The 25,393-nt window shown below is 50.2% G+C and overlaps 1 protein-coding gene across 1 annotated transcript; it reads left to right on the forward strand.

The window, feature by feature from the left end:
- The first annotated feature begins 22,956 nt into the window (after positions 1 to 22,956).
- On the forward strand, positions 22,957 to 25,017 carry LOC126520726 (neprilysin-1-like). The gene has a single exon (XM_050169510.1). The coding sequence runs from the start codon at positions 22,957 to 22,959 to the stop codon at positions 25,015 to 25,017; it is 2,061 nt and encodes a 686-aa protein (XP_050025467.1).
- The last annotated feature ends 376 nt before the right edge of the window (positions 25,018 to 25,393 follow it).

The following is a 25,393-nucleotide window of genomic DNA, read 5'->3' on the forward strand; positions in this document are numbered from 1 at the left end:
CGGGACTTTCTTCTTCTGAGTTTTGCCAGGCTTTTGTTAGTGTCAGAAACAGAGCTGGTAATTGTGGTTGTCGTTGCTGCCGGGTTAGTTTGCGGCAAGACAATAGTAGGCAGTAGAGAAAGCAGCATTCAGAGCAGCCATGGATTTGAAGTCGTTGCGCAAACCAAAATTGCTGGAGCTTGCAAAAGAGTTGGGTCTGGATGTCTCAGACAAACTCAGAAAACCAGAACTGCTAAGGGCTATTCTTGAGTTAGAAGCTGAGGATGACGAGCTGTCGGAATGCCTTGAGACCATTGAGGAGAGGGCAAAAAGACAGGAGCGCGAACTTAAAGAGCAAAAAGAGAAACAGGAGCGCGAACTTAAAGAACAGAAAGAGAAAGATGAGCGCGAACGAAAAGAACAAAAAGAAAATGAAGAGCGCGACCGTCAACACGCTTTGGAAATGAAGCGTCTCGAGGTAGAGATGGAACGCGCTCGTAATGGAAGTGAGGCACACGGTGCAGGAGAACGAGTATCGTTCAAAATTACTGACCTGATGCGACCGTTTAAGCTTGGAGAGGACATTGGTTTGTTCCTGGTTAACTTTGAGCGAACGTGCGAGAAGCAGGGGTTCTCTCGGGAAACGTGGCCACAGCGCTTGCTCACTTTGTTACCCGGCGAGGCGGCCGACGTAGTCGCTCGCTTGAAGAGAGAGGAGGCAGAGGATTTCGACAAAGTGAAATCGAGTCTGCTAAAAAGTACAGGCTGTCAGCGGAGGCGTTCCGTCAGAAGTTTCGGGAAAATGAGAAAGGCAAAAGTGAGTCATATACAGAGTTTGCCTACAGGCTTATGTCAAACATGCAGGAGTGGCTCAAAGAAGAGAAAGCGTTTGGTGACCACGAGAAAGTTCTGCAGTGTTTCGGGTTGGAACAGTTTTATAGTCGGTTACCTGAGAACGTGCGATACTGGGTCTTGGATAGGCCAGACGTTAGTACGGTGGCTAAAGCCGCTGAGCTAGCCGAGGAGTTTGTGACGCGTCGGGCTCGCGGAGCTAAGGACGGTCAAACGGGTGAATATGGCTCCAAGTTTGAGAGGCCGAAGTTCACACCCATGAGAGCAAAGGGGAACACACGTAGTGCGGATGCGAGTGAAAGCAGTCCGACCGAACCTAAGGAGACGGCGGCAGTCGAAGCCGAACGCAGAAAGCGGTTCGAGACGAAGCAAGCGCGCGTGTGTTATACGTGCCAGAAGCCGGGTCACTTTTCGGCGCAGTGTCCGGAAACAAAAACAAAAGTCGTGTTTTTGTCATTATGCAGCACTGACGAGAACATGAAGCTTCTCGAGCCTTACATGCGAGACCTCCTCGTGAACGGGAAAGAGTGCCGAGTGCTTCGCGATTCCGCAGCTACGATGGATGTAGTTCACCCCTCTTACGTAGAAACCGACATGTTCACGGGCGAGTGCGCATGGATCAAGCAAGCCGTGGAAGCTCATAGCGTGTGTCTGCCCGTAGCAAAAGTGCTTATTGAAGGACCTTTCGGAACACTTGAGACGGAGGCCGCAGTGTCATCTATGCTGCCCCCCCAGTACCCATACCTATTGTCGAACAGGTCCGATCACCTCCTGCGCGAGAAGGGGCTTTTGTTTGGTGAGGCTAGCGTTCAGGCCTTAACCAGATCGAAGGTTCGGGAGCTAGCTGCAATGGCGGTAGTTGCGGCGCCGACGTCGAACAATGAGAAAGGGTCGAAGGCGCAGCAAGCTGATATTCAGAGCACGTCCGAACTGAATAAAATTGAGCCTGTAGCGTTGATGGCACCAGATACTGGAGAGGACATGCCCGACACGAGAAAGTTAGAAGAGCTATCTGCAGATTTGCTCATCGCGCCTAGGTCAGATGGACTCAATAGGTTGCTAAAAGTCAGCTGGTCGGCTTTGATAGCCGAGCAAAAAAAGGATGGCAGCCTGGAAAACATCCGCTACAATGTCAAGAAAGGTATCGCCAAGAAAAATGCTCGTTTTGTGGAAAGAGGTGGGGTCCTGTACCGGAAGTATCTAGACCGAAGGGGAGTGGAGTTCGATCAGCTGATCGTGCCTCAGTGCTACCGCCAGGATCTGTTGCGCTTGTCGCATGGGGGTTCGTGGTCCGGACACCTAGGAGTTAAGAAGGCTAAGGACCGTCTCTTGCAAGAGTACTATTGGCCAGGGTGTTTTCGTGACGCAGACCACTTTGTGAGGACATGTGACACCTGTCAGCGGGTGGGCAAACCAGGGGACAAATCGAGGGCGCCGTTGAAGTTGGTACCTATCATTACGGAGCCTTTTAGACGGCTCGTTATTGATACAGTGGGACCTCTGCCGGTAACATCCACGGGGTAAAGACACATTTTGACTGTGAGCTGCCCAGCGACAAAGTTCCCTGAAGCAGTGCCGCTTAAAGAACTCAGCTCAGTTGAGATAGTCAATGCACTACTGTCCATATTTGCGCGAGTTGGTTTTCCTGCGGAAATCCAGTCAGATCAGGGCACAGTGTTTACTAGCGCTTTGACGACAGCCTTTCTTGAAAGGTGCGGGGTAAAGCTGTTGCACAGCTCAGTGTACCACCCACAGTCGAATTCCGTTGAGAAGCTCCACTCCGTCATGAAGCGCGTGTTGAGAGCATTGTGGTTTGAACAACAAACTGACTGGGAGCTGTGTCTGCCTGGGGTGATGTTTGCATTAAGGACCGCGCCGCATGCGGCTACGGGGTTTTCGACAGCTGAGCTAGTGTACGGTCGCTCGCTGCGATCTCCGCTTCGCATGCTTCGAGACGGATCACTGCCCTCTCCAATGGCTGCAGACCATCTCTTCCACTAATGGCCGCCTCCTGCGCTGGAGCCTCGCTTTGCAACAATATTCCTTTGAGGTGGGTTACAAAAAGGGGAGTCTCAACGGTAACGCCGATGGCTTAAGTCGAAGCCCCTAACGTAGGAATCAGCCTCAGAGTTGTTTGTTACTGATGTTTTTCTTCCCGAGGCAGGATTTTTAACATATTGCTTTTGTTTAGTGTTTCAAAGTGAAGACGTGCTTTCTAGTGCAATTTCCCAATTTGTGGACGTGTTCTGGGTGCTGCTAGACTACTGTAAGGAACTAGGCAGTAGTATAAAAGGGGAAAGAGCCTGGCATGGCTTAGTGAGGGTTGTGTCATGCTTGCTGACTGAGCGGTTGAGTTTCGGCGTAGTTCTAACGCTTGCTGGGAACGAGAGAAAAATGGCAACTCTCCCGAAGTCACTTTGCAGTGTCCTGTGTGAACCTGAACGTGAGAACGAGGCCTGCTCTGTGCGCTGCGCTCAAGAAACGCCGAGGGACGACCGACTTCGGTTATGAGCATCATCGAGCGACATCCCTCCGGACAGCGGATGCAGTCCCCTGACCATCGGCATCTCCTTTTCCCGGCGGGGCGGTCTGTTACGTTTCGCCTACGACGCGCGGTATAGCCGGCGCGGATGCAACGGACGCCGGGGCTTCGTTCAAAGCGGCGGACATTTTGGCCCGTTCAGCGCCGCCGCAACGCCTCCCCGCCAAGCGCGACCAGGCATGTTTCAATGCCACGTGTCTTCGTGTGTGCGTGTGTGTGTGTGTGCATGTTGGTGCCCACGCTTGTCAAAGCGCGGCAGCCGGGGATAGAAGCTCCCCAAGTGTGAAGCGAGGAGGACTGATCGGCGCCGGCCCGGCGGATGCGTCACCTTCTAGTCTCAACGTGTCCGAGCGCCGCCGTCACGTGACCTCATCCCGAGACGTTCCTTCTTGCCCTCAACTCCGAGAGTATAAAAGCAGCTGCCCCCGGACGCCAAGAGAGGCTCCGATTTCTTTCGTCGAGTAACGTGCTCTCCCGTCTCTCCACTTCGGTCGACATGACCGGCCGCTCTTTTGCGATGCTAGAATAAACAAGTTGTTCTGTTAGCAGTTGACTCATGCTTTGCCAGGACCTTCGGATGCTTCCAGTTGTGCCCCAGGCCGCCAGGCCAACGCTACCCTTGGGGCTTGCGACCCATTTGCAACAGGGGTATGAGCCATTGCAACGAGCCACTTAAGGCTTTCGCCTTAATAAGAGCGGAACTTGCTATTACAAATAAAGCGCTCATAGCGGGTGCGGACAAAGAAGAAGCGGAAGAAGAAGCGGAAGAAGAAGCAGAAGAAGAAGCAGAAGAAGAAGAAAGCGCGAGCTCGCGAGACAAGGGTTCGCGAGCCTGCCAGCCGTCTCATCGAGCGTCACCGAGAACGCCTACATCCACTCCGACGTCGTTCCTGCACCTGCCTTCTGCTTCGCCGTGTCGTCCGCCATGGCCGCCAGGGCTGCGCAGGCTGTAGAGAAGCGGAAGCGCGCAGAGTATAACAAGTCACCAGCCACGCCCAGCACGTCATCGAAACGAGTGAGTGCGGGGAAGTTCCCTCGTGAAAATCAATTCTGCAGCCTTCAGCACAGCTTTGTCCTGTTTGCAGTTATCACACTTTTTATAGCTTTGTCAAGCTTACGCCGGTAAGAACGTTGACTGTGAGGCGGCTTTTTGCTAGACTACAAGAAGAGTCAACCACAGATAAGGCGTGACGCAATACTGCTCTCGCAACGTAAGTGGTAAGACGCAAAGCTTTATTACTCTGAGAACAAGTGGTGACAACGTTTGCGCGATTGCAGCACACTGAAAAGAAATATTGTGCCATGTCTTGTCCACAAGCAATAATCGTCATCGGTGTTGTTTGTGTTGCCTTTTTTGAAAACTTTACGCGTGCTATTTTTCTGACAAGAATGCTTTGTCACGCTGGTAACGCACATGGAGTTCACGACATGCACTCTTGATAGACGTTTACACTTTTGGGTAGTATATTTTCCCGCAGTGATAATCGTCATCTGTCTTGCCCGCATTTCGTCTCTTTAACATTGCGAGTCCCCTAATTTCTAGTCACGAACGGCTTCCGCGTTATCAGCGTGACACAGCATTCTCGACAGGAAAGAAGCCAGCACTGAGTTTCCAAGAAAAGAACCGCAAGAAAGGCAAATGACGATTTTCGTTGTGGGCAAGATAAACCACATAGGGTGAAAACTTTTTAAAGAGCAACGTGCTGCTGCTTTGACGCCCCTTCAAGTCCATTTCTGAGAGTTTTACGCGCCCTTCGGTATACAATTCGTCCTTTCCTGCACCTATAATTGGCGTGGCGGTGGTACAATATGGCGTTCATAAAGATGGATGGACCAAGGGCGCTATTCTCAACACGCGTGGCGGCTGCACGGCCTCCATTATCCGCCATGTTGACTCTCTGATTGGCTGTGGAAAGCTCACGTGCATTGAATTTGTGCCGGGAAACGGAAGTTTCGCAAAATTCAATTTTGCGTTTTCATCAAGATGACGAAAGATGACGTGGAGCTACAATTTTTATCGACTAAAACATTTTTTGGTCCTTGGCAGCTATATCAGGGGGGGGGGGGGGACGCACACTCCGTATGGCCCCCATTCGCCGTTTTCCAGCAGACGCTCTTTCGACGCTAGCGCCAAGGTCCCCTTCAGTTACGGCCCTAGCCAATGGGCGACGCAGAAGCAAAATGGCGGCGCACATGATTGTTTACGTTGTCGTGGCAACAGCAACAGCAGCCGCGCCGCACCTCCTTTCCCAAACGTTTTTCTTTCCTTTTTGTTTTATTATGCCAACCCGCTCCACTCCCTTTCCCCTTTCCCCCATGCCACGCGCGCCGCTTACTTTTTTTTTGTTTTTACCCACTGATCTCCACTAGGGGGAACCCTAGTGGAGATCAGTGTTTTTACCCGTAAAGGCCGACCCACACGACGGACCAAGGCTGCGCGCCGATCGGTCACGTGATGCGACGTCACGGCCCGCCGCGGTCCGGTCCGGCGCAGTGCACATACACACGGCGGACCGCCATAGCAGACGGCAGAGCAGACCAACCAGCTACACTCTCGGCCAGAGTGTTATCATTATCATTCCGGCTCCAGTCCCACATAGCCGGGAACTGCTCAACGAGGGATACAAAATTAAGAAAAACCTCCTCGTCACTCCAAGAGGACACGGTGTTTAAAAAATATATCTGCTGCACGCACGTGTAGGGGGAACGGCGTATATGAAACGACTGGCTTGACTGGCTATTGCTGAGCCGAAAACTAGATTGGATTTGGCTGAAAATACTCTGTTGCCGGACAACATTCGTTGGCTACGCCAAAATCGCTGCCGTTTGCATGCGGTCCGCCGCCAAAACTGAAGCGGGAAAAGCCTCGGCGATTTGTTGGACCGCGAGGGCCGCGGTCTTGCGCGGGCCAACGGCGGTACGCACGAACTGATGACGTCTTATCACGTGATCCGCGGACCGCGGTCCAAAAGAGCAATTTGGTCCGTCGTGTGGATCGGCCTTAAGCGGCGCGTTTTTTTTTTTTTTTTTTTTTTTTTTTTTTTATAGCGCGCGTGTTACGGCACGCCACGCGCCAGCTCGCAAGCAATGCGCGCGCTACGCAGCGGATTGGCATTGCTTGCGAGCTGGCGCGTGGTGCGCCCTGGGCTATGCGTTGGCAGGCACGCAGTCTTGCCCATACTTATATTATACCAGCATGTGCCGGGACATAATACACGTCCCACTTCCAACCCAATAGATCTTCTGGTCTCGCTTTATTGACTTCGTTTCCGAAAACAGATTTTTCTTATAATGTGGTGTGATTCACGCTCAAAAAAATGAGCAAAGATGAAAGGTGCGTGACGTATACAAGAGTACTAAACACGAAACTTCACAGACGGTGAAAAAACAAAAGAAAGCGCTAGAAAACGCGAAGGCCGTTTCATGTACACACACATAAAAAAAAAAAAAAATTTTCATATAACGTTCACAAGACCGAAATGTAGACGAGCTTCTGATATATGCACTAAGATATTGCACAAAACTGGACGACATGTATCACATAGTCATGACAACTATATAAAGGGAAAACTAACTTGTAATGGCAAAAACAATGACACTCAAAATACCTAAAGAATAGAATAAAATGCTAACATTGTTTGGTTGAGAGCCCTACCAAAAGAAAGAGCTTACTTATAAATCTGAACGAAAGTATAAGAAATGCGCGACATGTTGATTACTGCTGAACAAATTGAAAAAAAAAAAACATAGCAGAAAAGAATACATTGTACTAAAAACTGACACACACATTATCACATTACTTTGCACTTGGCCACAACTTGAGTAACGGTGGCAAGGGGAACAGAAGGTAGTCGGCTTTTGCAGCAGCACATAGAAGACATTCGCAGAAAGGCTTATTCCTCAATCAAGGACCAGGTAAAATAAGCCAACAACACGACTTTTCTTTCGACCGGAATACAATGCTTAGCAATAAAATAACGTCACTTAAGGCACTAAGTCGTACCTACTGGGCTCTCCTGTCTATAATAAACATGAACTGCAAAAATCTGCATGTAGGGCACTTGCAATGCTCATGCTTTCCAGAAGAAAAAAAAAGCGTATCATGCCCACACATTAAGGTTGTTCGCGCGGTTTTCCCATCGGGGGTTACGGAGATTGTACACAAACACTAACAGTAATTTTTCAGCTGTTAGTACGTTTGCAGAACGTGACACACCGAAAAAGCACTGAGGGCGGTATGGAAAGCTGGGCAAGTTACTGAAGTTGCAGAATGAGACTTGGCACAGAAAAACACAAGTCACAGACCAGGTGACAATGAGGAGAAACATCTATTTGTCAGCTTTCTCTACCGGAAAGAGGCAAGTGTAGCACAATCAAGGCGCAACGACGTCCGGAGCCTCATGGAGCACACAAATGGACAGGGCTGTGTTCGTGTACATGCGCCTTCTGATGACCTTGGGTCTGAGCGCTCACCTGTTGTCTTTAGGCACCCGGAACAACCTTGCAGGGCTTGTTTTTGAGGTATTTGTGCACCAGTGCACGATGCACGAGAGGTACGAGTCGTGAAACGGGTGAAACATCGCGGAGCACAAGCACACAGCTACCGAGGACCACGAAACTGACGAAACTAGCCACGCCGGTCAACGCACAGCAGCGCACGCATCGCGATATCAGCAGATAACGAAACATGAAACGTCATGCAGCGGGCTGAGCTGGCTCCGGGCCGGCGGGGCCGCTCGGCGTGCGCGCGGAGACAGTCGAAGGTGAGCGAGTTGCGAGGATAGTAACGAAGGAGGGCGATTGGAGAGGAGTTGGGGTGGGGGAAGGGCTAGGCCTCGTAGATCGGCGCGCGTGCGCGCGACGATCTACGAGGCCATGCGAGGGAAACGGATTTTTGCGTTCGCCCATTACAGAGATGGCGACAATTACCTCTGCCACCTAAACCCTCTTGATAATTACTGCCACCGAAACCGGGGAGTTTCCCCCCACTGGCGACGTGTTGCGACGTTATTGCTTTAAAAAGAAAGTGAGCGGTAGCGTGCAGAAGCCAGTGCAATGCATCTGCGATTTCGCGAATATGTGGTGGCGATCCAAGATATGCGCCATGCCAGCTTTCTGATTGGCTGAATGAATATGCTGTGGGGAGCGTCGCAGGAAGGGCCATTTCGTAAACGTCAATTTGACGTTGCGTGACGTTGCGCTGGGACGCCATTGCAGAAATTTTCCGCGGTAATTTGTGGTGCAACGAGCCACGCGAATTTTGTTAACGAGCAAGCATATGCAATGGCGGCCGAGAGGAATGCGTATCGTCACATTTTCCCCGTCGTTTGGCGCCACGAAAATCTTTTGTTCATAAAGCGTGCTCATAGTATTTCCATCGCTCTCGGGTGGCGTTGGCACTTTTGTTTTGGGCCATCATTTTTTTAAAAAAAACACGTTTATACGAAATAGTATTGGTTGAACATAGGAAACTTTCTGCAACGTGGTCCACTTTTCACTGCTGCGTTTGTATTGTAATCAAGATTAATGCCTTCTCGCACAATTAAAGCTTATGACAACGGCATCTTTTTAATTTATAAAGAGGAATGTCCAAGAGGAGGCGCCTTGAAGTTTCCTCCCACGGCGCGAGTAAGCAGCGAAGTGAACACAAGATGGCAGCGCCGGCACTTGCGTTGCGCCAGCGGATATATCGGTCATATTCGGCGTTCCCCAACCTGCACCACCTACACAGAATACACCCCACGAGGTTCACTGACGAGTGCCCGTGGTGCACAGACACAGCCACACTAAAGCACATCACATGGGAGTGCCCCAGGAGGCCTCCGCTCATAGACAGCCCCATAATACACCAACATCCACTAATGAGCAATAGGCAGTGGGACAGTGGGAGGCATGGCTTGCGGACGAGGGTCGGGAGAGCCAATCGGCTTTTCTGGACCAAGCCCATCGAGCCGCTCGTGAAAGTGGCGCCCTGGAATAGGGGCCCCAACCATCGTGCCTTATTTTATTTATTTTCAATAAAATTTTTACTCACTCACTCACTCTCAGCCAGTCGAGTCGGGCAGAGTCACTTACGTTTTACGAGATAGCGATAACGCCGCCTAGAACGGGCGCGCATCACCTCTGGTAGGTCGCGTATGTTGTCTAAAGGAAGAAAACAAGCGTGTTGGCGCCAACATACGACGAGTCATCCCATTTCCCTGGGACACGCATCCTAGCTAATGAAGCAGACTACGGCTTGCACGCAGCAGACGACGGAAGCGAGAAGCGTTTTCGACAGAATAATCATTCGCGTTGAGCTAGCTGCTTTATTTTTACTACGGAGGAAAACAGTTTTGCTTTACCGAGAACCTTACGTTCAGTGCCTTCATTTCAGTTTATTAGGCAAAACGTCAAGTTGGCGTCACACACTAGCGTCACGTTACGAAAGCAAAATGGGGCCATTATAGCGCCATTTTATTCGCGTCGCGTCTACGTCACGCATCGAAGAAAATGGCGGAATGTCCAGAATAGCGCCCCAAAGAAACACGTACATACGTCTCGAAAAACAGGCGGCTTACGAGTCGTCAGTATGACTCAACGCAATCTTCGGCATTTAAAAAGAAACGCAAAGTTGTCCTGTGGGACCTAAGACTGGGATAATGCCGGCACCAGTATATCTCGCGGAATTAGGAGCATCACGAGCACCGTATAGTCTGCGCTGAGCCTCATTGCTTGCAAACAACAAGCGCCGTGAAAAGCTTGCCGCATGCGTTAAAGGTTGAAGTTTGTGGCGGACGTAAATATTAGTACAATCCAATCTTCGAATCCGTCGCTTTATCGACCACAACTCCTTTCACTCCTTATCCTTCGGAAAATGGCGCTACCTTATTGCCACCGATATTGTTCCATTGTGGCACACTGAACACGCGGTTATTTTTCACCTGTGGGTCGTTTGCTGCGATTCTTAAAGGGACACTAAAGGGAAACAATAAATCAGATTAGACAAATAAAGCATCGTTCGAGAATCATGCGGGCAGTCATTTCAAAATAATAGTTTGAATATTAGATAAGAAAATGAAGGCCGAAGTATGAGTATTTGACTTTCGCGCCGAAACACCGACGCCGCTACGTCAGTGTGACGTCAGGGATTCCAAGCTATGTTTTCGCATTTGGGCCGCGTTGGCTGAGTAAAGGTACACGAAACTTGCCATGTTTGATATTTGGTTCCTTTAGAACACAATGTAGTCAATCTGTACCGATATATAATTAAGTAGGTCCTACAAGATGCCATCACAATCCATGACGTCAGAGCCACCAGGTGCGGGAGCTTCCAAGGAGGCGTCGCCACTCGTCTTTCGTTCATGCGCTTTTTCTGGCTTACCAAGCGTCTTGTCGTGGTAAGAGTGGCGTTTTTGGTGTCGTAGAAAAGTAATTTACTGATGCACGAGAAATCATTTTCCTCTTTAGTGTCCCTTTAAGAGCGCTGAGACGCCGCACACATGGCATCAGACGGGGAAGAATCACCGCCATACGGTTTCGCAGAAAATCCGCGAGGTGGCGCCAGCGTATCTGGAAAGCGCAAGTCGCGCTCTGCTCTCGTTTGCATGGACAACGCTTATGAATAGAGGCCTGCGCGCGTGCCAGGAAACATTTAAAATGGCTCCTGCTTCAGCTGCACTTTAATGCTAAGGGTTAAGAGCAAGCTTTAGCTCGGGTGCTTCTATCTTAAACACATGTAAAGGGAGAGTTCGTTTTTCTCGGCAACCACTACGCTAAGTTTGACAAGGTCTGTTGCATTTAAAAGAAAGACTTAAAACCTGGTGACTGTTGGTTTCGAATTTTTTATTTATATCGTCAAGCTTTTGTAAAAATTGGCAGAAATCGAAAATTTTCGGAAAACGAAACTATCAAGTTTACAACTCTCTAACTCAGCAAGGAAAAATTATATCACAATTCTGTGAACCACATCTGATAGTACATCTAAAGTGCACAAAATTGATATGTTACACATGAATCGGAAATATTTCAGTAATATAAAAATAGAGCTTTTGCAGAACCCTTGTACACAACGTAACAAGTTAACGTAGGATATAAAATGACATTACATTTGGCCGCTTTGACTGATTTAATGGATGTCTTTTAGAGAACCACGATATCTGTTTTTGATGCAGAATCATTAATTTATGAACTTCGTGCGTCTATTTTTTTCGAAGTTTCAAATTTTGAATATTTATTTCACGAAATTCAGGCCCTAAATCTAAATTCCGCTTCCAAGAGTGACTAGAATTAAGCTTTCTTTCTCAAAAGCATCAAATTTCATTAGAATCGGTTCAGTGGTCACCTCAGAAAAAAGTATTTGCGTTTTAAATGCATTTGAAGAGGCCGCGTCAAGTTGGGCCCGAGCTAAAGCATCCTCTTAAGTTTGTCCGCTAATGAACAGCCACAAAGAGTTAGTGCCGTGTGCAAATCTGGAAGGCGTTACGCCGTGCTTCGGGTACTCACGTTTGTACCGACGAACGTTAGCATTTAACATACATACATACATACATACATACATACATGCATACATGCATACATACATACATACATACATACATACATGCATACATACAAACATACATGCATACATGCATACATGCATACATGCATACATACATACATACATACATACATACATACATACACACACATGCATACATACATACATACATACATACATACATACATACATACATACATACATACATACATACATACATACATACATACATACACACATACATACATGCATACATACATACATAAATACATGCATGCATGCATGCATACATACATAAATACATGCATGCATGCATGCATGCATACATACATACATACATGCATGCATGCATGCATACATACATACATACATACATACATACATACATACATACATACATACATACATACATACATACATACATACATACGCGTACACAAGGTGTCCCTCCTATTGTGCACCAAGATTTAAAGATATGCTAATGCCACGTAGCTGGACAGAACCAAGGTAATTTTGTTTGCCGTCTCATGGAAGTACTCAAATTATTATTTTTTTGTATTCCGCTTAATTACGTAATTAGTCCCAATTAGTTAATCAACTTCTCAAATATTATATTCACATGATGGGTGTCAATGAGAAAATTGTAGAGGAACGTCCTGTTGCTCAATACCTGCTGGATAAAACTGTTTTTCTGAGCGTGAAAAAAGCCCGCGAACATGTTTTCGCGGGCTCCTTTCGTGCTCGGAAAAACACTTTTTGTAGCACGTACTGAGCAACAGAAAGCTGTATCGGGAGTATTTTCATGTTGCTCTACAATTTTGTTATTGACACTTTTAAGATAATCTTGGTATTTGAGAAGTTCATTAAGACTAATTGTGTAATTAGGTGCAATGCTAAAATAATTTGAGTATCTCCAAGCGACGGCGAACAGCGACGGCCAGGCTGATGAAGGCCGCACCCTCGCCGAAACGTCAAGAAATCGTTTCATACGAGCGTCTACTTCACTTCACCCCACCGAAATGCGCCCTCGGTGGCGGTGGTCGATCCCGCGACCACTGCAGCTCAGCAAGGCAACGCCATTGCCAGTGGGTTAGTGTGGCGGGAGGGTCCGCCGCCCTCTCGCAGTCCAGGCCCAGTGCACTGCAGTGCCACGAAGGCCCGACGGGGTCTCGACACGTGACCACTCACTATAGTGGATTGTGGCGCCGGAGCACAAAGGCACGCGGTGGTGGTGGTAAAAACGTTTATTTCCTCTGAAAAGAGGGAGTTACATGGAGGGTGCTCTGGAGTCAGGCTTAGTGCCCTTCCCCTCACAAACACTAGGTGGAGTCCCTAGTACGGGACCCCAGTGGCTTCCGCTGCCGCCATAGCTCGTTTGACCATCGCCTTTTGGGCTTTCAGGTCGCAACAGGCGAGTAGGGTCGCCTCCCAGTCCTCCCGGGTGGGGTTTGGGTGTGGAGTAAAAGCAGGGTTGGAGGGGCACGCCCACACCATGTGGTAGAGGTCCGAGGACCTCTCCCCACAGTGCGGGCACTCCCCGGAGAAGGCAGGGTCAAAGTGCTTTAGCGAGGCCGGGCACATCATGGTGTTCGTGACAAGGCGGAGGAACAGGCGTTCCTCCGCTCTCGTTAATCCTTTACACGGGTGGGGGTACAGTTTATGTCTATCTTTGTATAATTGTGTTATTTCCTTGTAAGTGTAGGTCGGCGTGGCTTCCGCTACTTCTTCAGAGGAGGCGGGGGACGAGGTTGCCCGGTTAGAGAGCGCGCGGGCGGCTGCATCTGCTGCCTCGTTTCCTCCTAGCCCCGAGTGGGCCGGAGCCCAGACTATGAAGCGGTGGGATGGACCTCCTACGTACGAGCTATTTTGCAGTAGCCGGTAGGCCAGGTACGGGACCCAGCCCTGTTGGACGTTCCGACACGCCCCTTGCGAGTCGGTTATGATTGTCTTGGAATCGGAGTGTGTTGCCGCTAAAGCGATGGCGACTTCCTCTGCTTGAGTGACGCTTCGGGCTTTGAAGGTGAGCCCGTTCACCGTTTTGGACTCGTGGATCACTGCCGCCGTGTACCACCCGCCATGGTGCGGGCCGGATGCGTCCACGTAGTATACCCCGGGTTTCCTTCCGTAGTGGTGAGCTAAGGCAGGGTCACAAAGGCACGCCCTGGCCCTGCGTCTACCCTCGTGGTCGTCCCTGGACATCTTAATTGGGAGTGGTCTTACGTGCAGGGCGTAACGCCATTCCTGAGAGAGTCTTACTCTCTCCTCGGTTAGAGTCGTGTGTTCTATGTGCAGACGGGTCAAAAGGCGGCGTCCTGACGACGTCTGCGATAATCGCGTGTATTGACCTGAGAGGTGGGCTTCTCTAAGTTCATCGAAGGAGTTCGTCATACCCAGACCTTGGAGTCTCAGGTTAGACGTGGTTATCGGGAGGTCGAGGGCCTTCTTCGCCATTTTGCGTATTATCACCTCGATGATGTTCTGGTCGTGTTTGTTGAGGCGGAGATAGGGGGTCGAGTACAGGATTCTGCTTGTTACAAAGGCATTGGCCAGCCGCAAGGCGTCTTTGCTTCGCAGTCCCCCTTTCTTGTTCGAGACTCTGCGGACCATTCGGCCCACCTGATCTCCCACCTTCTTTAGTTTGTCGAGCGTGGTTGTCGCCAGCCGACGCTGGTGGATGAAAAGACCTAGGACTCTAATTTCTTTTCTTTCGGGTATCGGTTCCGATCCAAGTCTCAATTCTATCTTGTTTGTGCATTTTTTGTTGGGGCGAATGTGCACGAATTCGGATTTGTGAGGGGAGCAATGAAGGCCACATCTTTTCGCGTACTCGTTCGCCGCGTTGGCCGCCTCCTGCAGGCTGGCCTCCATTTCACCGAGAGAGCCCTGCGTGGCCCAAATGGAGATGTCGTCCGCGTACAGCGCGTGTTGCACACCCGGGACTTTCTCCAAGTGGACCGGCAGGTTCTTCATTGCCAAGTTGAAAAGCAAGGGGGATAGCACCGCTCCCTGTGGCGTCCCTCTCGTGCCTAATAGAAAGGGGCCGTGTTCCGCGTTCTGGATCCTCACGTAGGCCTGTCGGTCCGTGAGGAAGCGTTTTATATACTCGAAAGCGTTCCTGCCGCATCCCGTCTCTGATAGGTGTGTGAGGATCGCCTCGTGTGTCACATTATCGAAGGCTCCCTTCAGATCTAGGGCCAGCACTATCTTATCTCCGTTCGGATGTTCGATCGGGTTTAGTACCTCCCTGCTGAGCTGCAGCAGGATGTCCTGAGCCGATTTATTTGGCCTGAAGCCGTACATCGAGTCGGCGAAGACTCGCTTGTTTTCTAGGTACTCAGATAGTCTGTCTCTGACCATAGCTTCCATCAGTTTGCCCACGCACGAGGTGAGAGAAATAGGTCTTAGGTTATCCGTGTCTATGGCCTTGCCCGCCTTGGGGATGAAAGTTATCAGCGCCGTCTTCCACTCCGTGGGAAATGGAGCTTCGCCCACCCAAATCGAATTAAAGTGTTCTAGGAGGGATTCGTATGTGCGGTCCGGCAGATTGGCTAGGAGTTTTACCGAGATCCCGTCCCTTCCTGGCGCGGTCCCGCGTTTCATCCTCGCTAGAGCGGCCTTGAGTTCGTATATTTTGAAAGGTTCGTCCAGCTCAGCATTTTGGGCTCCATTGTATCTGTAAGCGTCTCCCCTTGGATCTTGGGTTGTGGTCAGGTACTGGTCCCGAAGCTTCAGTGCAAGCTGGGCCGTATTTCCTTGAAATGCATGTACCGCTCTCTGCAGGTGCTTGTGCGTCTCGGTGCGCGTCTGGTTGGGATCTATGAGTGCCCGGAAGAGGCGCCATGTGTTCTTGCTAGACATCTGCCCAGCGGCCGCGTTGCACCTATCTACCCAGTTCGCGTCCGCGAGTTGCGCCGCGTACTCCGCCGCTTCTTTAGTGATTGCCGCGATCCGAGCTCTTAGCTTTCGGTTATGCTTCTGTCTACGCCATCTTTTGACCATGCTGCGTCTGGCTGCCCAGAGGTGGAGGAGGTGGGTGTCCACGTCCGTCACCGCCTCTGAGAGCTTTACCTGCGTTTCCGTCGAACGCAGGTTGATCAGCAGCTGTTTTGTCCAGGCTTGATATCCCTGCTCCTGGATGGAGCTTACCTCGTATTCCTTTCTAAATTTCGTCCAGTCCGGCAGCATAGTGTGCCCCGTAGGCCTGGTAAGGGGTTTCGTACGGATCGTTATGGTGATCAGGCAGTGGTCACTACCGAGAGTTTCCTCCGTATTCGTCCACTCCACTCGCCTCGCGTTTTTCGTGAAGGTTAAGTCGGGACACGTGTCCCTCTGCACCGAGTTCCCTATCCGCGTGGGGCACGCCGGGTCAGTGTGTAGGGTTAGACCTAACGCGGACGCCGCCTCCGCTAGCTTCCGTCCTCGTATGTCTTCTCGATGATAGCCCCATGAGGGACTCTGCGCGTTGAAATCACCCATTACTAGTAACGGGTCTCGTCCTGCTTCCCTGATAGCTCTGCTCAGGAGTGTGGAGAAGGTTACGTTTTTTGCTTTAGGTGGGCAGTACACGTTCAGGATGTGTAGCGGCGAATCCTCCTTTTTCAGTGGCAGAAGAGTCACCATCACGTGCGAAAAGCTGGTTTGTAATTCCAGATCTACCAAATTTGCAGTGTAGTTTTTGTGCACAAAGATGCACGTTAGGGGGTCGAGTTGGAACGTTTTGTAGTTTGTGAGGCTCACGTTCCCGCCAGGTTCCTGTACGGCCACTACTGCCGGAGTATGCTCGTACGTAGACAGGTGCATCCTAAGATCCGCTCTCTTAGTCCTCGATTTCAAGCCCCGACTATTCCACTGCGTTAATGTTATGGGACTCTTTTTAGTTTGCCTCGCCATGTTGTATCTGGAGATTGTTGTTATTCTCGAGGGGAAATTGCTCCTGGTGGTCTTCCTCTTCGTCCTCGCTTATCACCCTACGCATCCTGTAGGCTCGGGGAGTCTGGAGTCTCCTCGTGTTAGCGTATTTGCGAACCGTCATCGCTTTCGCTATCTGTTGTGAGACTATGGTGGGAATGGATTCCTGGACCCTTCTCATCATAGCTTCTAGTTTATTTTCAAGACTAGGTTCTGTGTCGCTTTCCATCGCCTCCTCTTGCTGAGGTGGTTGGGGTTTAGCTAGCGCACTTTCTAGTTTGCTCGTTAGCACCGCGATCTGCGCTTTTAGGGCTGCTATCTGGTTTCGTAACTCGGTTTCTACTGGGTTGGGTGTGGGTGGAGAGGAAGGTTTGGGAGGAGGAGGAGGAGAGGCGGTCCCACTCACCTGCCGCATCCCGTTCTGGACTATGCTGGCCCAGGTCTTCTTTTGCTTGGGTTGATCAGAAGTCGACTCCCTGCTAGGTGGAGGGGGCGGGAGATTCCCGCTTCCTCCCTTCTTCTTCTTCTTGTTTTTTTTCTTCTTTTTCCTCCTCCTTTTCTCCTGATTGCTGGGTTGTTGCTGCGCGTTTGTGCGAAATTTCGCCGTGCAGTCTCTGGAGTTCGTGGCGTGTTCGCCGCCACACACCGCACATTTTGGGTTGCACAGGTGAGGGGACCGCACCCCCTCCACAAACGGGGCTAGCGTTCCGCAGAGTCCGCAGTTTTCTTGTCTCGGTGTCGGGCAGGTATCTGGCCTATGCCCCACCGTGCCGCACAAGTTACACGCTGGTATGGTGCGGCGGTACCTTGCTACCGGTATGACTTGCGCGTTGTACAGTACAGCTCTGGGCTTGTACTTGCCTTCGAAGGTGATTCTGGCTTTGTTAGAAGTTCCGAACTTTCGGATCTCCAGGATGGTGCTTTCTCCGTGAAAGCTTTTCACCTTCCCTCGCAGGGACTCGGTGGTTTCCAGATTGGCCACTGTGATGACTCCGTGAATCACGTTGTCTTCGCTCTGTTTTACGTGCCCGTGCAAATGGAGGTCTGCTCCTTCTTGGATTTTTATCGCAATGTCCCCGACCAGTTTGTCTGCCGCGTGGATGCTCGACGTGCCCACGATGATCACGCGCAGCGGCTTCCGCAGAGCTGTTGCGCGGGGGTCCACGCGCAATTACCATAGACCAGAGGGCATTATGGCGTCACCGCGGGCGTTCTCGTTGAAGAGGTCTACACGGGGGTCAACTCTTCATCTAGCCCCACGCTGAGCTATTTAGCGCAGCCACTTGACGAACAGGCCCCTGTTCCGGCTCTTGTTCCCCCTCTCCCTCTCTCCACACAAACAGACACACACACACACACGCGCGCGCGTGTATATATATATATATATATATTTATATATATATATATATATATATATATATATATATATATATATATATATATATATATATGTTGTCGCGGTACAACGCGGACAGAAGACAGGGAGACATTCAAGAACAACAGGACAACCTGTTCAAAAACAAACGGTACCGAGGCACGTCTTCGTCCTCACACAATCTCAGCCACCCGCTAGATGGAGTCCGTTAATGTCCCCATCGTCGTTGTCGTCTAAGTAGAATACACGCGTCATTTGTCCCTCCCTAAAAGAGCATCGCCCCGATGCTAAACCAGAAATGTCACTCGCGGAAGTAAGAGTCTCTCGCATAATTATTCGCTCACATACGGCTTCATGCGGACAACGTGCACAAGTTCAGGGCAATGCGTGCGGCGCCGCGTACAAGTGGCATTATAGGTGACGACCGCAATAGCGGAGAACCGACGTATGGCGCACCGTTGATAGGCGACCACTTTGTTTTCACTGCGGAGGCGCCGGCCATATTTCGCGTAATTGCTGGCATCGCGACACGTCATTTCGACTTCATCGTCCGTGGTCCTATGGTCGACGATATATATATATATATATATATATGTGTGTGTGTGTGTGTGTGTGTGTGTGTGTGTGTGTGTGTGTGTGTGTGTGTGTGTGTGTGTGTGTGTGTGTGTGTGTGTGTGTGTGTGTGTGTGTGTGTGTGTGTGTGTGTGTATGTGTGTGTGCACGACATAAAAGTGTTCAGTGCGACTAAAACTTCAACAAGAAAACTCCTCGTCATCTATAAAAATCCTAGCTTTGAACCCACGCATCGCGTCTCATAGTGGTCTTAAGAAACATTCGCTGTTCCGTTTCATTTTGATGACCACTGCACATGTCCGTGTGTCTTCCGCCTGCCGGTGTCCACGACAGGCAGCACCACGAAAAAAGACAAGTGTAGCTTACCGTAAGAAGCTCATGAGGTTGTGTTAAGCATCCTGCTTGCAGCTGTCATTGCTCGCTCCTGTACACGTACTTGACTTACCAAAAAAGGCAAGAATAGCGTACTTTAACAAAGCACATGGAGATGTGTTAAAGCGTCTTTCTTGCAGCTGTCACTGTTGGCCCATATATATATGTATACGTATTTCTTGGTTTAAACGCAAGAAGTGAAATCAGAATGCGAAGTTCTTCATCAACATTTTCTTTCTTCTTTTTTTTACACGTGTTTAGACAAGCCAGCAATCGAAGCATGGAAAGTCACGAACGAAGAAAAAGGAACTCCAGGAAAAGGAGGACGAACCGATCATGAAGGATGCCGCGTCGACGAAGCCTTCCGAAACCGCTGCAACCCCAGCAATGATTGCAGTGGTGAGTCGCGGGCATCAGCATCATCATCAGCACCGAATTCCCAGCTGATCTTAAGGGCCGGGTCTGAATAAAAGCGAACGAAATTCAGATATTAGCATAATATCCGTTGGCTGAAACTTTAAGCAACAAAAAGTTACGAAATCAGACAACACCGCGGGCCGTGCGCGGATGAGTGAAAGAACAGACGGCGCATCGGCTCTGTCTTGGCTCTGTTTCTGGCCGCGCGTTTACGTTTTACGCAGAAAAGCCGTAGCGCCGTCTGCGGTCGCCCTTTTACTCACCGACGGCGCCCATGTCACAATGAGACCATGAAATCAACATTCCTCCATCGGAGGACGAGTGATTTGAACTGCGCTGGAGGTACGCGGATGCTTCATAACGCATTTTCTCTTAAAACAAGTCTCTTCTTCGCACGAAACAAGTGTTTGGAGGTTTCTGGGATGGTATTTCAACAGTCCACGTTTACTTAATATTAACCTTTAGCGTCCCTTTAAGAACGGTACATGTTTTCCCAGAGGGCGCCATCAGTTCGGCGTAACTTCACAATAGGGCGAGTACACTAATGACGTTTTTCACTGGTCGATTCGGAGCAGGATTTCTTGCTCCGTGGCAACGAATCCGAATTTCCCTGCTCGATCTGGAGCGGGTTCGCGCATTCCGCTGGTCGTTTTGGATCAACTCGCTCCGCGCCGGACCACTCTCACTTGCTCCGGGCGGAAATAGCCCGCGTCACTTCCGTCTTCGAGCGAAATCGGTAACCCGTCGGTATTCGCAACATACGAGACGTTCATTTGAGTGATCACCAGTCGTTCATGTTCAATTGTGCGCTGGAACGATGTTTCATAATGCCAGTTCTGCATGTTTATGTGCATCATCACAGCACGAAGTTCATGGGTAAAAGTGGGTATAACAAAAAAAAGTTCAATTGCACTTAATACCCGCGAGATCTGCGCTTTAACGCAGATCTCGCGGGTCCAATGTACACCCCAAAGAGTGTACATTTGCCTACGCTCTAAAAAAGTTTCCACCCTTTGGGGTGCATATCTGCCTCACAGAACGATAATCGTCATCTCCCTTGCTGGCGTTTCCTTTCTTGAAAACGCCGCACCCACTACTTTCATGTCGGGAATGCTATGTCATGCTGATAACGCGCATGACGTTCGTTACTGGAAAGTACCGGGCTCGCCGCGTTAAAGAAAGCAAATGCGGACAAGAGAGATGACGTTTATCGTTGTGTGGCAAGATACTACTCAAAGAGTGTAAACTTTTCTTAGAGTGGAAGAGTCTACGGCCGCCCATCAAATATACACTGCTGCTCACGCAGCAGTAGATAGCGGTAGCTTTGCGGCTATGGGGTTGCACGAGGTAGCGGGTGTGAGGATTGGGAGGTCAATCCCACCGTTCGTAACCAGTTGTCAAGATTGGAGTCGGGCATGAATTAGATGGTAGCTGGCCCATGCCGTCGTCAAACTTATCCACGCTGAGGACGTTGTTGAAGGGAAGGTCTGCTTCTCATCGAGAACGAGGAATATGGGTTTATTTACAGTATCTACATAAGGACGTTGCAGTTCATCAGTCTAGCATGACTACGAGAGAAAGTACACTCAGTAGCCGCACAACAGCGGTTTATAAACACTCGGTCCTCCCTCGATCCCAAGGGAAGGGATACGTTCGACCAGTAGACGAGCCGCCTGTTTGTGGGAGGGTTCACACACACACACACACTTCCGCACAGTTTCACGGTCCCCACCGACGTCAGACGGTCTTCGCAGAACTCGGGGCTTACGTCAGGAAAGGCGCATCTTATTCCCCGAGCTGACCGCCGCAGCGCTGCCGCCGGTTCTCCATTGTCTTGCGTAGTGAAAGGCGCGGGGGACGTTGCCGCCAAATACGTTCCCTCGGGGTCTCCCCCGCTCGCGGCAGACCAGATCGGCGGTGGCGTGTTCAGTCACAAAGCCTCGATCGTCGAATTCATCTCGGCAATCCCGCGACGCAGAGTGGCGGACGCGGCGCATTGTCCATGGTACACAGTAGACTTAGTGCCGCCGTGTGGCTAGAGGGTGACGGTGGCTTTCCCGGAAAAGCTGACGCCGCTGTCGCAACGGCTGGCAAAACTTGCACCTCAGCAGGCCGTTCTTAACACGGATTCGATCACGACAGCGGCAGTCGCAATTTGATGAGGGCGAAATGCAGCAACGCTTCTGTGCTTATATTTAGGTGCATGTTAAAGAACCTCAAGTACATGGTCAATATCAAGCCGGAGTGCCCCACTATGGTTTGCCTGATAACCAGATTGTGGTTTGGTCACGTCAAGCACAGTAATTTATAGTTTAGCACTTCTGCCATTATACGATGCGCCATGTGACGCAAGGGCAATGCTAACTTCCTCGCAAGCAATGAATAGAAATGCACATCATCTGAAGCAAACAGGTTCTGTGTACTATACGCAGACAAGCACAACTGGCGTACGCAAGGTAGCATTAACATCAACTTACCTGTCTCGTATCGCACTAAACGCTTAAGAACTTAAACATTGCAATAAACAACACCGGATATTATAGTCACTCGACGCAAACAGCACAGAAATCTTCGCTTACATCGATTCCCACCCTGTGTGTGACCCGAGATATGCATCTGGGGATTAGCGCCTTCGGAGGAGCTCGGTCACAACATGTTCAGCGGCCTAAGATAGTAGCCAGTACGACTGTGCGTCGGCACGAATAGAAGCAATCATTGTGCTGTTCACCTGTTAAGAAGTAATCGAAATTCCGCAGCTGAACAAGCTTAGCTTTTCCGAGTCATCGTCACGGAGAGCTATTTCACTAGCGGATGAAGCGTTTACGAGCGCTCCGCGCTCGCCCCCTCCCCCTTAATAAAGAATTAGAAACCTGCAGAAGGGCCTATTGCGGTACGTATCACTGTCCATACAAAATAAAAATAAATTGGATAGATGCAACTACTAATGCGTTCACTCACTCCCGTGAGGTCAGGAACTTTGCTTTCTTGCGTTTAAGGCACCTAATTTTGGCGTACGTAGGCACAGATATACCTGTGTCACTGGTTTTAAGATCAAAATGGAACGTTCTCGGGTATCAGCACTCAGGTAACGGTAATATTTCAGCTAAATACATAAGAACATTCATTGTCCAATAAGACTAACATTCACATTACCAGAGCAATAGCTACACTTAAGCTGTGAGCGGACTCTAGCTGGCAAGGCTCTGTCAGAGGTCAAGTGCTGACTGTCTCAGCAGAGAACTATATGTAGTTTTCGGAGAGCTGAAGGCAGATGCACTCCGATTATGCGTGTGGAGTTTCCACTGAATTCCTAGGTAGTCTTCTAACGTATTTTGTTTCTGTATAGCTATGTGGCGACCAGCCTATAAAACAAAGTCGACTCTATTTCTATATTTCATTCTTTTTTAGACTGCAACCATGAGGTCCCGTTGCCAACATTCATATGCCAAGACCTTCATCACTGCGATAGCGCTGTTGCTCGCCAGTGGAGCCCTGCTGATGATCATGATATGGTCCTTGTCACATGCTACCATAGTATTATGCAACACCCCCGATTGTCTTAGGCATGTCACTGAGCTCAAGGAGACCATGGACACTAGCGTCGACCCCTGCAACGACTTCTACAAGTTCACGTGTGGCTCCTGGAAGCCGAAACGGGGAGAGCGCTCCATGGTCGCGCGAGTCTTTGCCGAATCGACCCAAATCGCCATTGAAGAGATGGACGGCCCGAGCGAAAATGCCGTGGTGCCAAAGGTGATGGACTATTATAAGAACTGCATCCAGCTACGCCATTTCACGCCGACCGATGTAGAACTCTACATGAACTTCAAGCAGGGCCTAGGTTTCTTGTGGCCGGAGAAAAAACAATCGGCCATCGACGCGCTGCTCCCGTTGTTGAACCTTACTATCACCTGGAACATCAACTTCCTCTTTCAACTGGAGGCCTTGCCTGCATACAAGCGGAGGCCGCAGACGCTATACATTACGCGTGGCATACTGAGCCGCAGATTTTTGGATCCGACGTGGACACCAGTTACGTTTGCCGAAGTCGTCAGACGGCACTGCGGTGAACTCGGGGTCGAGCCGCCGTCCGACTCGAGCATCCAGGAACTGAAGAGCACCGTGGAGGACATCATAAATGCCGCGCTCAAACTTCCGCCGGACGCCACGACTGACACGCAGATTATGATGAAGGAGATTGAGCAGCTGATGCCCAAACGGGCGTACGATTGGCTCATCAGTCTGAACAAACTGTACAGCCCCCAGTTCACGTGGACGCCGGACAGCCCCGTCGCTCTGGAAGACGAAGCAATACTGCAGAGCGTGTACGCCCTGCTTGAGAACTACAAGGAAAAGAAGCAGACGCTCATGGAAGGATTATCATTCGTTTTCCTCCGAACGTCCCTGTGGTTCGTCGCAGGGAAACCAGAGCTGCGTTTCAGGTCCGACCTCAAAGTGGGCCGGCGTATATGGAAGCTGGCCTGCGTCAAGTACATCGCCGGCAACTTCGGTTTGCTGATTGCGGCCAGCCACATTTATACGCGCTACAGCAGCAGTGTGCGCGGCCAACTCGCACGTTTCCACCGGAGCATTCAGACGACGATCAAGCAGCAGCTGGAAGACGCCGAGTGGATAGGCGCCACCATCAAAAGTAAGGCGACCGTCAAAATCGACGCAATGACTCTGGACACGATGCCAGAGGAGAACTTCTTCTCTGACGTCGATCTCGCTCGGTTATACCGAGACTTCCCAAGCATCACCGCCTCGTTCATTGAAAACTACATCAAAGTCGCGGAAGCCTACCGGCTCCTCATCGGCCATGACAACTTCATCAACGTCTACTCCAAGAGGCTCGGGGACGGCTCGCCAAATCGATACGAGTACTACTACATCATCGCCTACATATATCTGGGTGCCATGGAGCCCCCCATACTCTACCTGAGTGGCACGACAGCCATGATCTATGGCAGCTTCGGCACGCTCATCGCAGAGTGCAGCGTGCGTTCGTTCGACAAGCGCGGCGTCTTCGTCACGGGCCAAGGCAAGAGAGAGCTTTGGTGGGACTCCCCGGCTTATACGCAACGAGTCGGCTGCGACTTGTTACCTGACCGCAAGTCTGGAAGCAGTGGCACAACTTCTGATGCGAACACGCTGCCAGCTGGCAGCCGCGACCCACGGGAGCTTCGTTTCGCGGCCTTGTTCCCCCTGGCACCGGCATTGACCACATCGTTCATTGCGCACCGCCGGGCTAGCATCAAAGACGGCAGGCACGTCCAACACTGCCTGCACGGTCTCGACGACTACACCGATGACCAGGTCTTCTTCCTGACCTACTGCCTCATGACCTGTGCCACGAACAGCACCGGTGAGACCTGCAATGTGCCCCTACGACAGATGCAGAGATTCGCAAGCGCGTTCCGGTGCAGACACGGTTCACCGATGAACCCAGTGAAGTGCACTTTTTTCTCGTATCTGTGAAAGCGCGTGTTCTTTTTTGTAGTATTAATTTCCATGGTTTAGTGCATTGCTTTTTTTCTAGAATGTCGATTTTATGATAGAAACTAATGATGCAGCTTAGGCGATGTGCTGTTAAGAATTTCCGTTTTATCCTCTCAAGAAGAAAATTTGGCGGCCCACAGCAACGTCGGTAAGTAGTATTGAACAATCGATTGCCTCGAATGGCGCAAGGTGTACCCTCACGTACATTTCGAAATTCTATTTACATTCAAAATTTCCAGGACACTGTACTTTCCAAAGTCCCAGGTTTCTTTATGGCCGCCACATTATGTGTCGTACTTGAGCAGCTTTTGATGGAGTATGGAGCCAGTTATTCAATCGTTATTGCCTTACGTGA

The sequence above is a fragment of the Dermacentor andersoni genome, chromosome 3 (assembly GCF_023375885.2).
Source record: "Dermacentor andersoni chromosome 3, qqDerAnde1_hic_scaffold, whole genome shotgun sequence".
Taxonomy (NCBI): domain Eukaryota; kingdom Metazoa; phylum Arthropoda; class Arachnida; order Ixodida; family Ixodidae; genus Dermacentor; species Dermacentor andersoni.

Excerpts from the sequence above, each read along its gene's own strand:
- LOC126520726 (XM_050169510.1), top strand. The coding sequence starts at position 22,957 with ATGAGGTCCCGTTGCCAACATTCATATGCCAAGACCTTCATCACTGCG.